Raw genomic sequence first — 17,417 nt, 5'->3', positions numbered from 1 at the left:
TTGACTCTTTTTGATAAAAATAAACGATTAATAAATCAAAGGACAATTTTTGCTCCGTTTTAATCGGCACATTTTATTAAACTCACACACAACATTGTACAGTACACGTGTAACAAAACAGCCAATATATGCAAAAATGTTAGTTTTATACCAGACGAAAAACACCAGTCACAAATTAATACTTTTCTACAGCTAGTTCATCCACACTTTCGCTAGCAATACATATCAAACTAATTTTGCTACCATTTCTAAACATTTGCTACGCTATAACATCCTATACATCAGTTTTTATAACAACGTTAGCAGTATATTGCTTGTATAAAATTGCAATACACTATTGATTTTCACCTACATTTAAGGTTTTTTTTTTGGTAATCTGACGGTGGTTAGGGAAATGTTTTGCAGCAATTTTTTTGCACCGTGCTACGACACGTTCCGTACTGCAATACGCAACTCGATAGTAGTTATATGATAGTCCTATGTATTCACCTTACAATATCTTTGATGTGCTCTAAATTGATTGTTTCTCCATAACAGATTCATGACTAGTGTGAAATTTAGGGAGAAAACTACATTGACCGCAACTACTGCTAATCATGCTCTGTGACGGTCACGATACCATTCGGTTAATTTAAATTTGTCCAAACGACGTGTAGCACAAACGTGGCTCCAGCTGAATACAGCTTCAGACTAGAGAAGGCAACGTGCAGTCGAGGGAAATTTGACGATGATGGAAACACACAACAGCGAACCCGTTTAATGAGCTAAAGACGAAAGTTTGGGTTCCGTAGACGACCAAACAGCTGATGCGGAACGTAAACATTTTTCCGGAATGTAGCGCGATTGGTACCAGAGGATCAGATTCAACACTATCGACCACGCGCGTAGCGGTGTAATGATGAACGCAAGCAATCCGTAAGAGTTCCAAAATATTGCTGCCAATAACACCTCCACGGTCATAATAAGAATAAATGCAGAATTTTTCCACAACGCCATCATCCAACCGTAGTTCTTTTCCCCGGAACGACGGTAAAAGCTGAGGAAAGGGGAAAGAATGAAACAATGTTAACTGTCCGTTCGTTCCGGTCAGGCTTTATCATCCAACTACTGCATGTTCTTACCGTCGTACAACGTTGTTCGCAAATATGATTGTCAGCGGCAGCTGGCAGAGCATCAGTTGAAAGAACCCGTACAAATAAGTGAGTGTTCCCGGCAGGAAGGCATTGTTCACAAAAATACCCCACACAAATACTACACCCATATGGCCATCAATCACCTCCCCGATGGACCATGGTCCACAGGTTAGGTACAGACAGTATCCCACAATCGGAAACATCAAACGATCTACGGTCGATAGAATCCACATCTTTCGTATCCAGCCTCCGCAGCATAATGTCCGCAGGCGGGGTCTGGTTAGCGTACCTCCTGTAACAAAAAAAAAATCAATGTCTTTTGGCGTTCTTTTTTGGACTCTCTATTCTATACGTACTTCGCACGAGTGTATGCCATATTCGAAACACACACAACGGTACCAGATAAATGATCAGCGCTACGCTGAAGAACGTTTGGAAAACTTTGTTCGTGTCGTACATCAGGACCAGCTTTGCTAGGAAATCAAACTGTAACCGTGAACCGTCCAACGTGAACTGTTGCTCAACCATGCGGCTCCTTCCATCCGCGTCCAGCACGTAGATCAAAAGCTTGTGAAGTCCTCGCTTGTAGCGACTCGGTTCCCAGGGCACCACGAACAGTTGATGACTGGCCCGTTTACAATCTTGCCAACCAGCCCCATTGATTTTAGCCTGACATTCTACAATTTTTGCAGGCGAAAATATAAGCATCCGTATGTGAGTAGATTCCTTGATCGACTGCAGATCCTCCTTGCCGGGAATGTTGAATAAAGCATCCTTCGGATTTGTTACCAGCACCACCGGCCACTGGTTGTGGTGAACGTCGACGAACGAGAACAGCCCATGATCGAACGCTGCCAAACGATAGCGCCGGTTGCGCATCCAATCGCCAAGCTCCAGCTCGAGAAATCCTTCCTTCTGTAGCGTGTACATCCGTGGTACCGCTCCGCCGAGTGTGTGAAAATGGCCGGAAAGATACGCATAAGCTTCCCGGTAGCGGCCGATAAGATTGCGAATTCCACCCGTCCCCAAACCCGGCGTAAGAATGCACGACGTAGGATAGTGTCCAAACCAAATGGTGTAATTGGTTTCCAGCTCACGAGACCGTTCGGCAAGGTTTATCAAATGCTGCGTCTCGTTACGGGACAACATGCCGACGAAATTGAAGGGTCGCTTTGGTCCCGGATCCAAACACGCGTCGACCGCAATGAATGTGTACCGTTCGCCTCCCGCCACCACCTGCTGCATGTAGGACCGGGTATGATATTTGCCCTGTGCCGAATAGTTTGTAAACAGATCCTGGCGTGTCATTAAAATTATCCCCTGTCCCCTGGCGGGGACATTAAAATTATCATGATTGCCCCTTATATCCAACCATATCGTCCGGTTCAACACATTAGTGTCCCGCAACACCTCGTGATACCAGCGCCATTCCTGTTCGTGCTGCTGGGAACCAAGAAAGTTGGACGTTTTGGCATCGGTAAGATCACCGGATGCCAGCACAACTGTTGGTGCAATAATGTCGATGGTACGATTGCAGAACTCGATCAGCTGTGGCACACGGGCCGGGTCCAGATACATACTTATATGTATATCGGAAACCTAAAAGAATTAAACGGTGTTGGAGATTTACGCGAGCGATTCAAAAGCCCCCCCCCCCTATCCTCCCTGTTGTACGTATACGTTGTATACCTGAAGGAACCACATCAAATGATTGTGCTGATCGTCCAACTTTAGCTGTGTCGGGTGTCGCTGCTGTCCATCGTTGGAAGCGGCATCGAGCCGGTTACTTAATTGCTTGTCGATTCCGATTAAATTCGCAAGGTTTGCCACAAATATCGAAAATACCACAATAAATACGATCAAAGCAAAGGCAACTGTAGTAAAACGCATCGTGTACACACAACTGTAAGCAATCCAACCCGTGTTTCGCTTCAGTAATTTGGCCGCGTAATCACAGCAAACCCTCGTATGCGGTGTATAATCTCCGGCTTCCACTACGCATCCGTCGATAAGTAAAAGACCATCACACCGGCCGTTCGAATCAAACTGTCACTACCTAGCTAAAGGGATGCTATAGACTGTACCGTGGTGCAGAGCAAAGGAAATTTTATCGAATTTCCAGCAAAAGCCTCTTATCACCACTCGATGGAAGGTGACGAGTTAACTTTTTTTCCTTCGGTCGTCGTTGTTATGAAAACAACAAGACTGACCTTGAGCAATGGATTTTTGACAGCTGTTGACGCCGGCGCACAAGTTACTGTTTACAAAATATTCTCCTCTCTCGGGCGGAAGTGATGGAAAAAAACGAGTCGGAAGCTATGGGACCAGCCAGCGCCAGCATCGGCGGAAGACCGTAATTGGTGCCAGGGCACAGCGAAATCACTGCGTCGTCAAAAGTCAAACCAGAAACACGCAGTTACCGTGAGCTGCCAAGCCTGACCAGCAGCAATAAGCACCTGAGTTCCTGACAAACTACACACACACAAACACGCAGACGGTGCAGGACATCAGAAGGCTTCGTAGCAAAATACAAACCCCTGAGAAAGGATGAGTAGTGATGAAGAAATCGGTGAATTGAAAGTTGTGTACGATTTCATTGCACAGGGCAAATTCAAGAAGGCGTTTGCCAGTGCCACGAAAGTTCTTGACCAGCGGTCGCCCCCATCACCGGAAGCGGAAGAGGAAGATCCGCTGCGAGAGTTGTTTCTGTTCGTCGTGACCAAGTATGCGGAGCAGCTCGAGCAGGAGGGTAAAATCGAACAAGTGTTTGAGATTATCGAGCAAGGATTGGAGTACTTTCCCGAGCATCCAGAGCTGCTGAACGAGACAGGAGTGCGATTGCAAAGGTAGGCGCTAACCCCCTCCCCTCTCCCTTGGCATTGCACGCCTTCAGCAGGTGGTGGTAGTATACGCGCGCACACAATACGCAGAGCGAGCGAGGTCAAGAGCGTTGTTTTATGTTGGTTTTATTTTCTTTTGCCATTGGCCACTCACACCTAACACTGCCTAATGAAGGACATATATCGCTACCTGGCCCGTTGCCTGCGGGCGAAAATAAAACCGAAACGCAAGATCAAGGAAATTGCCATACAGTTGTACTCGGTTGATAAAGGATTTAAGCGAGGCTTCCTGTGGGACATTGGATATTTGTCGATGGACGACGTTCGACATTTGCTTGACACGCTCAAGAAGGTCAAGCTGGTAGCAAGCTCACTAGTGGTGGTGCAAATCGGACGGGATTCGTTGGCCGATTTTGGTGTGTGCGATATGAATCGATGGTACGTGAGCCATGATGAGCGCCCTGTGATTATCGATGTGTCCGCAAGACACTCTGCTCCACGTACAGCTGACGAATGTGTGGTAGGGGTGCATAATGAATTGGTAGAATTGTTGGAAACTCGGCTTGAAGCGGCAGCTGAGCGTAGTCAGCGTGGCTCGCAAAGTACAGAACAACCGCCAACACAAATAGTACAGTGGCCGCTTGGTGAGGACATTTGCCGTACAAGCGCATACGGCCTGTTCATAGGTTATCCCGTAGTGTATTGGTACGAGACAGAAAGTGTATGTGAGAACTGTTTATCTTTGGTGCCGTTGGTAGTGTTTCAAGCGGGAATCAAACAGGATGGAGATGAAGCATTTGATCCGTTCGTTTCATTTAGTGTACCAGCAGTACTGTTGAACCAACCGGCAGTTAAAACTGCTATACTCTTGTGGCAAGAGTCTGTTGCAAAGAACAATTTGAAATGCGTTTCTTTCACTAAGATTTTTAATACTGTGATTATGTAACGTAATATAATCTGATTAGGATGCGATTATTTTCCCCACGTATGAATATGTACCACAAATGGTGTTTAAAAGTTTAAGGAGAAACGAATTTATTTTACGAATGCTTGAAGAAATCAGCACCGCAAGATGCCGGCATTTTTTTTTTATTCTAAATTCTAGATTAAGGACTAAATAGGATCGTCGACAGATTTAATAGTGTTACACGAAAACATATTAAGCAAACAGTGTGAGCAGCAGGATAGAACCGTTATCAAATCCCATCCGCAGGAATGACTAATAGAACGGACCAGGAAACAAAAAGAATGTCAAAAATAGCAACATATGACCACGGGACCATGTGGACCATTTCTGGTAAGAATCAAATAAAGTAATTGTATCTTGGAATAATCCTTTGCAATGGAAATGGAAGAAAAAAAACCTACAGAGAAAAGAAAATAGGAAAGAAATCAGCACGAGCTAAATCATAGGATTAACAGACGTATTCGTATTTAACGGGACAGTCCCGTTGGTTAAACCAAAAGTTGATGTCCCGTCGTATCAATTAAAATATCCAATGTGGAACCCACGTTCTTGTCCTTTCAATTTTTTTTTGAAATTTAATACTTCAGAATCTTACACGGTTCGTTTTACTTATTCGCTGCATCTATGCCTCCGTTCCAGGTATGGCCGGTCGTTGGAAGCGTCCATTTGTTTTGAGCGCGTACTGCTGCAGGATTCGCGTTATTTGAAGGCGTACCAAAATTTGCAAAACACCAAATGCGAACTCGTTGAACGATGGCACTTTCGCATGCTAAATGACGTTGTGCGCAATGCAGCATTTCGTGCCGCGATCGAAAGCCAGATCGCCGAAGGATACAACGAAGTGCTGGATATCGGGACCGGCACGGGACTGCTGTCGATGTACGCATTGCAATGCGAGGGCATCCGCAAGGCAGCAGCTTGCGATGGGTCGGAAATAATGGTGCAGATCGCACGGGACGTGTTCGGCGCAAATGGACTGAGCGATCGCATCTGTCTGTTTCAAAGCTATTCGCAGGATTTGAAAATTGGCGAACGCTTCTCGCTGATCGTTACCGAAACCCTCGATTCTGGTGCATTTGGCGAAGGAATTCTCGAAACATTAATTCACGCTAAACGCCATCTGCTACTGCCCGAAGGAAAGATCATACCGGCCAAGGTAACACTGTACGCGTCCGGATATCAATCACGCGCCTTAACAGCAAGCAATATTTTAATCAACGAAGCATTTATAGAGGATTTCTCATTACCCAGCAATTGTTTGCTGTCGAAGGAAGGCACAAAGTGTTACGATGCGGAAGACATTGGACGGATTCAGGCAAACGATGACTTTGAATTTGTGACCGACACCGTAGTATCGATGGTGGTCGATTTCAATGATTTGGACTGTTTGGTGCGTTTCCAGGATGGTACGGAAGTGGGTGAGGTAGAATTAACCTGCCTGGATGATGGTTTGCTGTTGGATGGTTTCGTGGTGTGGTTCGATCTGCAGCTGGATGAGCATCAAGCCATCAGTACCGACCCTACCACCAGCACCTGCTGGAATCAGGCTATCTTCCGACTTAACCAACGCCTTCCGGTTGCAAAGGATCAACGATTGAAGCTGACAATGTCCTGCAAGGACGGTGCACTTTCCATTGCGCACAACCTGAACTCGGTAGAGAACCAGATCAGTGTCCACGAGCATGTGCTGGAGTTTCTCAACGACAACGAGTATTACAGCAACCTCACGGAAGCTACCGAATCCCTCGACGATATGGAGAAGGTGCTCGATCTGTCGCTCTTTCCTTACGCAGGGTTGAAGCTGCTAAAGGAGGGAAAAGCACGAATGCTGTTCTGTCTTGACCAGGCGGAAGATTTGATCGAGTTTGTTGCAAATCAAAATGACATTCCGATGGGTAGCATCATGCTGGTCAACTCACTCCAGGAGATATTTCTACTAAATGACTATACGCTAGACCTGATTATTCTGCAGCCGGTGGACGTTTTCGGACAGATCAACAGTGAGCACTTCTGCCTTTATCAATCGCTGCTGGGCAAGCTGAAACCCATCGGTACGGTCGTCCCATCGTCGCTCGAGCTGCACGGTAGCGTAATTGAGTCCGATTGGATCGTTAAATGCAGCCGTGTAGAGAATCCAGAGCTGGAACAGTTTCAAATCGATAAGTATCTCGCTTCGCTGGAAACTGAAAATCATCTCGACCTGGGTCCATTTTCTTACCGCAATCTGTCTCCCACTGTTAAGCTAGCGGACATACAGTTCGATGGAAAACTGCACGAAACGGCACTGGAATTGGCACTGTCGGAACCCACCGAGGCATCGCGTGTGCATGCCATACTGTACCATTATCAAATCGGGTTCACACCTGACCGACCACTGCTCGGCACGGATCGAGCTCAATCCTTCGCTAAGCGATCTGCCTTCATCATTCCTAAATCTACATTCCACGGAACGTCCGGCGATGACGAATCTTCCTCTGAGAGCTCACAGATAGAGCAGCTGTACACTACCGTGCTTCAAAATCATGGAGTCATTAAATGTGATATTGCCTCCGTTAGCCAGTAATGAGAACAATGGGGTCTGTTAAAGCGACGGCTTGCATTTTACTACTAACAGTCCTTAACAATTCCTAGCCACGTGAGAAAAACCAATAACCTCTGATACTACCCACCCAATTGCAATCGATCGAAACGAGAGCCGTCGTCTATGTATCTATGGTGATGAGTTGAGATTAGAATGCTGAGATGGATTTTATTGTAGCAATCTTAGCTTTAGTAATGCAGTATTAGCAATCACGAGTAGATTCGAACACCGTAAGCATTCCCGTTGAAGCAAAAGCAATTGTAATCCATTCACACTGTGCGCATGGCGTATAACATAATGCTTGGAAAAATCTTTTACTTACCTTAGTGAGAGTAATCTTAGTAGTGAGTTTTAGTGAGAATCAGCCAATAATTTGTCAGTAGACAAGGCAAACTCATCACATCACACCCACCCTATGGGAAGGATTAGAAATAGGGATAGTATGGATGGTTAGCTGCAGTGGAATGTAAAAGCAATAACATAAACAGTAGAATTATATTCTCACCATTATTACCACATCTAGCACCATTTCAGCCAGTGAAAGGTATCTCATTCACAAAAATTTGTGATTGGATGTTTGCAAACCCACATATCAGCACTATCGTCGATGCGATATTGTGTTTCGATGCGCAATTGCTGTAGTTTCCATTAAATGTACTTATTTTATCAAAGCAATAAAGTAGGATCATTCCAATCAATGTCATACCGGTTGCAACTGATTTATTTACCAACGGGTTAATAGTTTGATGAGCAAATCACTTTTCAATATTATTCAACAAAACCACTATTTTCAATACTCAGCTTCGTAGAGTTCTAGGCAGGTTTTGAATTAGTAGGTAATTGTGACCATTTTATACATGACTTAGTTACTGACTAGTAAACTAGTAACTAGTAAACGTTTGTCCTAATACAAAAGCAGTTACATTTTGTCCGTTATATTTCTGTTGTATGTTACCTAGGGGGCCAACTACTCTCGAACTATTTTTCTTCTCTGGTCTGAAATGTCACCCATGACGCCGATGACAGATCGTATTCGTCCATCGGGCAGGGTGGCCAAACATTCTGATATTTTTAATTTTCATCGTTGCAGCAAAGTGTATAGAGAGAGCAAAATGTTTCGCTATAGTAGTGCCTTAATCGGGGGATTTACAAAAAAAAAGTTAATGAGTGCTCCCAGACAGCCCTAGATTGCAGTTGAGAAATGAAGGTGTGAAAAATTACAATCGATTTTGAACAAAACTGTCAGCACTGCTTGTGTCAAATTTCTCATTTGCAGGAAAGGCAATCTGCAGGTTAGAAATGGCGATATTTTGTGAATTTTTGTTTTATTTATTCAGTAACAGTTGTATCAGGCTAAAATAATTGTATTTTTTATGTTTTCTTCAGTCGAATTATGTTTATTTAATTGGTTGAAAAGAAAATAACCCAAATTCTGTTAATAATTATCACTGCGAAAAGTGACACAGGATCGTTTGTCATTTTTTGCACCTTCATGTTTCAGCTGCATTCTCGGGCTGTCTGGTCAATAGGATATCTAATCACACTATAAGCCAGTGTTCCCATTCAATTATAAAATAATAGCTGCTTTCTCAGTTGAAATAAGTTCCTTCAATGATAGTTTGACGCGTCAACAAGAAATTACAATGAACAATGTTATGGAGGAAGAAACTGTATTGGTTTCATAACTGTCTTTACATAAATCGTGGCTGTTCCATTTGACATCTGAGCGAGCGAAAGAACCCTGCCCTGGTCACACCTCATCATTACGTACCGTGCTTGAAACCACCTTCGCTGTATGCAGTTTGCCTCGCGCTTTGAGATGAAAGATATATTTTGTACCAGCGCGTTTTTGTATTTTTCTTTCCCTCGATACAAGCTGCAAGGTGCAGTGCAAAAACAATAGCGCCAAACGTTGCATAGAAAAAGGAGAATCGAATCAAAAACAGCTCGTAAACACACGCCATTTACCAGCGCCGCCGAATGAAGAGAACTGGAACGGCTTGGGAAGCAAAGAAGTCATACGTGCTTGCTGCTGCTGCTGCTGCTTCTCCGCTGAGACGGGACAAACGCAAGCTCGATATGTCGTGCTAGTGGTCAAATAATGAACGGTGAGTATGCTGTAGTAAGGGGAACTAGTTGCGTAGAAGCGGTATCGTAGTGTTCCGGCAGTGAGAGTAATGGAAGTATTGCATGGGAAAAGGAGTACAGCGGAAGCCTCTTCGGTTCGGTACGGTCAAACGGAAGGAAAGAAGAAAGGAAGAAGGAAACGTATGACAGGCAAGGTGTCGATGTTTTGTTGTTTGTGTTTGTGTGCCGTGTGTGAGTGTGTGTTATGTTCTCCGTTCTCCTTTCGGTGCTTGCTAATGAGCATCCTTAAAATGTGTACTTTTTCATGTATTTTTTTTTACAATGTTGAGGTTCGTTTGGAAGGTTTGGTCGTGTGTATGACCAAAGCGGTAAGTTATTGCTTCTTACAAAAATGTTTTATTAATCCACATCTATGATATGATTTAAACTCTGTGCCAGGATGTTGACCTTTACATTTGGATGAAAAGAGTATATTCCTAGAAAAGACTTTTAGATAACTTCTGTACATTATTCGTGCATTGCACGAGTGTGTTTATTCAGTGGAACGAAACATTGTGAATAGAGTGGCCAATTTATGCTCCCGTACATACCACACTTGTAGCAAGGAATCGTGCAATTATCGTCATACGTTAAAATGTGGTAACGTGTGTGTATGTGTGAGTAAACTGCATTCAGATGATACCTCCTGTCGCTCAAATGTTGTTATTCCCTAAATTTTTGAAATTTGAATAATGTGATAGTGTTTTGTATAGCAATTCAAAGTTTACAAGTGTTGTTTTCCACCTCGCTATGATTTTATTTTGACTACCTAATTGTCTATCCAGCCAGCCAGCCAGCCACCTAGCCGAATGTACTACTGTCAACCAACACATGCATACATCCGCACACATACTCGTACGAACGTATGCTGGAACGGCTTTCACTGTTCTATCGAGTATGGTTCAATTCTAACATTAAATGTAAATTGGTTTATTTATTTTTCAATTTTAGTTTTCAATCGAGTACTGCCTAGTATGAATCCTCAAGAGTTCGGTACTATGGTTTGGATGGGACAGCTCGCATCACCGCTTGATGAGAACTTAACAAACTATTACGGACCAGCGGTTACGAACGTTATGGAAGACATCACACAACAGACCCAAACTATGGTAGGCAAAATACCAATTTTTACCATCCTCTTGGTGTCCTCGTCCACATTAAGATCTAATGTGTGTATCTGTGTTTTCAAGTTTTGCTTGCGATTCCTTGCTTCTGCTAGACGCAGAAAACAATAAAAATAACATTGAGTTGTGGCTACCACATTGCGCATTTTGCTTTATCAATACCCAAGCAGTATTGTTTTCTGCTCAGTCCAAATACAAACAAATTGCAAGAATACTTACCTGTACTTCATGATCAGCTCTACCTCTATTTCACAAACATACACACACATACATAATCCATCCAACATAGCTATTGCTTCAGTTTGCAGTATTTTTTTAGTTTGTCATCTTGTCTAATTTGCATTTCTTTTTTCTTCTATTTTCCCCCCTTTTTATGCTTGTTTGGTTTTATCTTACGATTATGTTACACAAAATGGAACTGATGCACACCACCCGCGCCATCCTTCATCATTGTATTGTTGTTGTCACCGTTGTATCGAAATGTCTACCGAACGAACGAAATTGGTATACGAATGTACGCAAAATTGTTCTACCGGTTTATCAAACCACCCGCTCTCGCTATCGTACTGGCGGGATTGCTGAACCCAAAACTGATCAAAACCCGGCCAACAAATTCTTTGCCGCACGAACGCATATTCGTATACATACCCGTGAATCGTTTACCTGTTTTACATCCATACAATTATGCGTGTGTATCCTGATGTGAATGGTTGTTGACATTTGATAATTGTTCATTAATCGCTGTGCATGGATGTATACGCACGAATACGTGTGTCGGATTTCTGGATGTTCTGGCTTCCAAATCTCGATATTGGACTGGCGAGCAGGACATGAATCCGGCTGCAATCAGTTCGCTAATCAGTGAATACGGTGGACATTTAACGGCCATTCCTACGCCGTCCGGCTTGGCCACGGTGCCGAATGCTGCGGAAGCAATGGCACTGACTAATTCGGAATTGTTCAATATTCAGCAGCAGCAACAGCAGCAACAGGCTCAACACCATCAGCAACTACTGCAGCAACAGCTCGCACTGAGTGGTTATAGTTTTTTGGACCAAGCCGCTGCCCTGTCGGCCGCCAATAGTCTATCAGCGCATGGAGACGCAACGGCAGCGTCCGGTCTTGGGCCACCACCAACTTTGGCGAGTGTTGGGATGCGTCTCCTGGACGGAAGTGGAAAGCTTGCGGTCAACAATAGGGTACTGGCAGTGGCCGGTGCAGCAGCAGCAGCAGCAGCTGCAGCAGTAGCTACATCGTCCGCCTCCGACGAGGATGGAATCAACGAAGTGTTGGACGACCAAGGCGAAGACGAGGAGCAAAACTACGAGCAATATCAACAAATGATAAACAATGGTTTGGGAAACGATTACCTTGCCGTTCCCGGCCAGGACAATCTGCTGCCGTACAAGTATATGAGCGATCCCCATATGCTGCAGCACAATTTTCTCGACTACGACGTGATGGCGGATGCGTCGAACAGTAACAGCAGTAACAGCAACAGTCGATGTAGTCCCGGCGGAACAGATACGATGGACGTGGAACATCAAAGTACGGCATCGAACCAATCGGATTCGCGATTTCAGCAGCAACGCCAACAAGAAGCACTCGGCGGTAGTGACGTATCTTATCCTGGTACGATCTATAGCGGTACGATGCCGGTTGAACGACATCCCAGTAAAAAAATTAGACCCGTGAAGAGACCTGGCCTGGTACTAAAAACCCCAATTGCTTACAAAGGTGACATTGATCCGTCGGTGATTCCCATACAACGCGATGGCATGGGTAGGTTTTTTGTTTTGTTGTTATATTATGTTTTAAAATCATTTTAACCATTTTGTTGCCACCCATTTGTTTCATTTTTACTTGTGTTTTAAATTGTTTGTTTCATTGTGTTTTGGTAGTACTAATTTGTTTTCTTTGTTTGTCCACATACATTTCATTTTTACGCAAAACTTGGTGACACTTGTGCATGTTGAAACGATCGAAAGGAAATAGATTTCCCGTTTGGTTTTCATATGGGAACATTCTTGAAACTTTGGCTTGAAAAATGGAAAGTTTAGATTACATTTTAGTCCGAATAAAAGCTTCTCCCATTGCATATCAGGTGAAAACAAAAACAGTAAAACTGTTTGTTTGCATTGAAATAATTCCTAAGTTACTAAATCTATACTGTCTGTACGTTTACCGGTACGAAACTAATATACTAATGAATTTATTATTGCTTGTACGTTTTATAGCAATCTGTGAAAAATGCGGTGCCATCGGAGTAAAACATTCGTTCTATACCAAGCAGCGACGGTTTTGTAGTTTGGCATGTGCGCGCTCGTTCGAATCACTTCGCGTGTACAGTACACCGTTGCACCGTGCACCTGGAAACAAAGTGTCTGCCTCGGCAAACGACGACAGCAGCAGCAAACAACTGGCCACATCAACGTCGGCCGACGCATCCAACAGCATTGGGTTGCTCCCGACACCGCCCGAACAATTGATAGACGATTCAAATTTGTCTACGGGTGACGTGGATAGTAAACGTGTGACGTTACCGTCACTGCATCAGCATCAAGAACAAGTACAAAATATCGGGTATCGCTTCAAGATGTCCGGCACATCGCATACTCTAGCGAACTCCGGTAGTGGTGGAGGTATCAATAGCAATAGTCACGATGGCAGCAGTAACACCGCCACCAATGGTATGTTCGGTGGCAAGATAATCGGTGGAGCAGGCATGCTGCAGGAGATACTGCCCCAGGAGGACATTCCTCAGCTGCCGAAGGGAACCCGTTTACCTTCGCCCTGTCCCCAGGACGATCGCATCAACAGCATCCGCCGTAAGCCGAACGAGTTTCACAACTCGTACGATTGGACGCAAGCACTAGCGGAACCAAAGTTTTACGCCGCCCCTGTCACCTGTTTCAAGCACGCGCCCGGCTACGATATGTGGCCGAACGTTGTGATCGGTATGAAGGTGGAGGTGGAAAACACGGACTGTGATTTTCAGCAGGCGCTAATCGGTGGTATGCCGCATAGCTTCTGGGTCGCGACAGTATTGCGCATCTGTGGGTACAAGGCGCTACTACGTTACGAGGGTTTCGATGGAGATGGCTCGAAAGATTTCTGGGTTAATCTGTGCTCGGCCGAAGTTCACCCGGTGGGTTGGTGTGCGACACGCGGCAAACCGCTGATACCACCAAAGAGCATCGAAAAACCATCCCCAGATTGGAAGGAATTTCTCGTAGCACGGCTTTCGAATGCGCGCACCCTGCCCTCGACGTTCTACAACAAAATTAGTGATAGTTTTAAGTCTCGGTTTCGCGTTGGTTTGAACCTGGAGGTAGTAGATAAAAATCGTATTTCGCAAGTAAAACTGGCGACTATCAGCAAGATCATTGGGAAACGATTGTACGTTCGATACTACGATAGCTCACCGGATGATTATGGCTTCTGGTGTCACGAGGACTCGCCACTAATACATCCCGTCGGTTGGGCAACGACCGTCGGACACAACTTAGCCGCACCGGAGGAATACATGGACAGGATGAATGGTAACGTATTGAATTTTCGCCCGCCTGATTTCCTCCTTTTATTTTTCACTTTGCTCGTCCAACCCAACAGCGGCAAGCGATCAGATACTGGAACCTCACGAAGACGACGCTACGATGGACCTATTCAAGACCAACTTCCAATTCGAAGAGTACTGTTACGATGGCAAGCAGACGGGGTTCGAAGAAAACATGAAGCTGGAAGCAGTAGATCCGCTAAACCTTTCCTCGATCTGTGTTGCCACCGTGATGACGGTGTTGAAGTTCGGCTACATCATGGTACGCATCGATTCTTACGATCCGGACGTGAACGGAGCGGATTGGTTTTGCTATCACGAGAAATCGCCCTGCATTTTTCCGGTCGGGTTCTGTGCAAAGAACAACATAACGCTGACACCACCGAAAGGGTACGATCTTAATACTTTTACCTGGGAACAGTATCTGCTTGACACCAATAGCAAACCGGCAACGGAGGACATCTTTCACCGAGACCAGATACGGCAACGGTTTAAGGTAAGCAGCGGCTCTTCTGCGCAGCTGTACGGCCAGACGTATCTAATTTTGCTATCTTGACTCGATGCAACAGGTTGGAATGAAATTGGAATCTGCCGATTTGATGGACCCAAGACTGATCTGTGTTGCAACGATTGCACGTGTGGTTGGTCGATTGTTGAAGGTACACTTTGACGGTTGGGAAGATGAGTACGACCAATGGTTGGATAGTGAAAGTCCCGATATCTATCCTATCGGTTGGTGTGTCCTCGTCGGCCACAAACTTGAGGGTCCACGGATTCTGCCAAAGGTAGTGCCGACGCAAAAAATTTCACCCAAAACGACCAAGAAGGGAAGAAGGAAGAAGAAACTGAAAATGGAGTGTCCGCAAGATGATGGTAAGTTTTAAATGATTAGATGATATTGTCGAAGCACATGAGACCGTGTAGTTTTAACAGTAATGTACAAGTAAATTCCAAAAATCGATTAACAGAGTGGTCGGCAACCTGCTTTGAACAAAAATCCAAATATCTCTATTGATCTGACTGATTAATAGAATAGTAGTCTAACTTTGAGGACATCGCGATGACCCCGTGTCCAGGCGATCCACTCTACTATCGTTGGATATTATGTATTTTATAAACGGACAAAATTTATCCGCCTCATCAGTTGGTGAAAAGTAAAAGCGATTGTATATATATAATATTTTTAACAGAAGACTCCCCATTTATCAATTTGTTTGAGCAAACCTCAAACTAAGGATCTAATCCACATATTTTTTATGCAGCTAAGACTTAGCTAATAGCAAGCCTTACCTAAGGTCCGCGAACTTGATCTTTGTGCTTGAACTTGAGGACAAGATAGGAATTGTTATACAAAACAATCAATTTCCGAGTACTATGTAACTAGTGCTTCATAAAAATAGACCCATTAGAAAGATGTTTTTGTACAAACAAAATATTATAACTAGAATAAAAGGATAAATATTGTAGCTGAAAAGGTGTTGCACATCCAAACCATCAGCAAAAACGCTTTGAATTTTGCATCATCCTGCCTCTTCTAGAAAAAATCTCAAATGTCTAACAAACAACAAGACTCTGATCCACCAATTGTGTTGTTTAAACATAAAGTGCTGCCGAGATTTATGAAAACAATTGAGGCGTAACCGCATGTGACTTTATCGTTGTGAAACTTTCATTCAGAGATCAGAACAACCGTCCAAAAAATGTTGAAGATTTGCGTGGATCCTGTTTTCAGTTAAATTTCATAAGATCTTCCGGGAAGAGGTGTGCAAAGTTTGAAATAATGAGCCGTTGACGGTTGGTGGTAAGGCCCATTTTTACTACAGTTTTGAAACTGGCGGCAGCTAACTGAAATAATGCCCACTGTGAGTGAGATGCGAATAAAACGTGCCTTAGCAAGATGGATAATATTCGGCGAAGAATCGCATGAATCTCGAGAGTCTCAAACTTTGCCGACCACTGGCTTAGCACATACTATAACAAACTAACCACAACATTCAAACATTATTAACATATCTCAACCTTCCCCATAATCGATCACAACCATTTATCTCGCTCAGAAATAGTAGGTTGTTTACATTATATCGATAATTTTCCAGCCCAACCTGCTCCAACGACACGCACGGCGAGAATCAAAAAAGAACAAGAATACTTCGAGCAGCAAAAACTACTGTCCACCAATCCAAGCCAATTCGATTACAGTCCTCTCGGTCACATGGTGGCGACCGATCTAGCTGGTCAGCTATCGCAACAGTTTGCGAACGACGTCTCAATGCTGATGGGAAATCAGTTGCAAATGCAACAAAACCATCAATCCTCGGAGATGGACGTTGCATTAGGTGGTGGTGTTACCACCAGCAGCAGTACACCGTTACACAACTTCATCAAGCACGAGACAAACCACGACACATCTCTGTTGAGTGGCGGCAGTGCGCTCGGACCTATCTTCGACCATTCGTCGAGCGGAACTACCGGGCCAACCAATGCCACCACTAACTCCACCACAAGCAACGCGATGGAAACGGATGATGTAGATGTGCGCACGGAGGACGAGGATGGTGAATCTAGTTCTGCCACCGGGCTACCGTCTACGGCACCTTCGTCGGAAATTGCAGACAACGAGATAGATAAAACGATACCACGATTAATTCATCAAGATACAGCCAACAGTGGCGGTTCGCCGGACTCTGTTAGTGGTGGTATCGCGGGAGGGCTCAGTAACTCGAACGGAAGTAACTCCGGTCTGGTTGGTGCGGGCGGTATGCTGAACACGTCTTCCACCTTCGGTATGGCGGTGTCCAACAACAGTGGACAGCAAATTATGCCCGAAAGCTGGGAAGTGAAGGATGTTGCCACCTTTCTTACGATCAATGATTGTGCTGTACATGCGGAGCGCTTCGTGCAGAACGATATCGATGGCAAACGTTTGCTGGAGCTCAGCAAGGACGATATTATTACGCTGCTTAATATGAAAGTGGGCCCGGCGCTCAAAATTTTCGATCTCATTCAGCAACTAAAGTGTAAAATCGATCCGACCAAGTTGCGCCATCTTTCTAAAGCGACCGGCAAAAAGTTTCTCTAGTAGCTGCTAT

General features: G+C 44.4%; 4 protein-coding genes across 4 annotated transcripts in view; 3 read left to right on the top strand and 1 right to left on the bottom strand.

The window, feature by feature from the left end:
• LOC126564127 (protein bicaudal D) overlaps positions 1–11,823 on the top strand; it is a 26,038-nt gene extending 14,215 nt beyond the window's left edge. The window contains exon 11 of the mRNA XM_050221064.1: positions 11,809–11,823. The gene's annotated coding sequence lies outside the window, so the exon portion shown is untranslated. The remainder of the gene's footprint in view (positions 1–11,808) is intronic.
• On the bottom strand, positions 757–3,023 carry LOC126564249 (transmembrane protein 62-like). Its single transcript, XM_050221240.1, has 4 exons — positions 2,823–3,023; positions 1,490–2,732; positions 1,122–1,425; positions 757–1,036 (listed from the first exon to the last, which is right to left on the bottom strand). The coding sequence occupies exons 1-4, from the start codon at positions 3,021–3,023 to the stop codon at positions 757–759; spliced, it is 2,028 nt and encodes a 675-aa protein (XP_050077197.1).
• Positions 3,679–7,512, top strand: LOC126564183 (protein arginine N-methyltransferase 9-like). The gene is made up of 2 exons (XM_050221147.1): positions 3,679–3,979; positions 5,580–7,512. Exons 1-2 carry the CDS (start codon positions 3,681–3,683, stop codon positions 7,501–7,503), a joined length of 2,223 nt encoding a protein of 740 aa, XP_050077104.1. The 5' UTR covers positions 3,679–3,680; the 3' UTR covers positions 7,504–7,512.
• Positions 9,496–17,417, top strand: LOC126563844 (polycomb protein Sfmbt). Its single transcript, XM_050220619.1, has 7 exons — positions 9,496–9,629; positions 10,600–10,757; positions 11,600–12,554; positions 13,010–14,314; positions 14,385–14,824; positions 14,898–15,201; positions 16,386–17,417. Exons 1-7 carry the CDS (start codon positions 9,623–9,625, stop codon positions 17,405–17,407), a joined length of 4,191 nt encoding a protein of 1,396 aa, XP_050076576.1. The 5' UTR covers positions 9,496–9,622; the 3' UTR covers positions 17,408–17,417.

The sequence above is a fragment of the Anopheles maculipalpis genome, chromosome 3RL (assembly GCF_943734695.1).
Source record: "Anopheles maculipalpis chromosome 3RL, idAnoMacuDA_375_x, whole genome shotgun sequence".
Classification (NCBI taxonomy): domain Eukaryota; kingdom Metazoa; phylum Arthropoda; class Insecta; order Diptera; family Culicidae; genus Anopheles; species Anopheles maculipalpis.
This window is presented reverse-complemented; position numbering and strand designations above follow the sequence as displayed.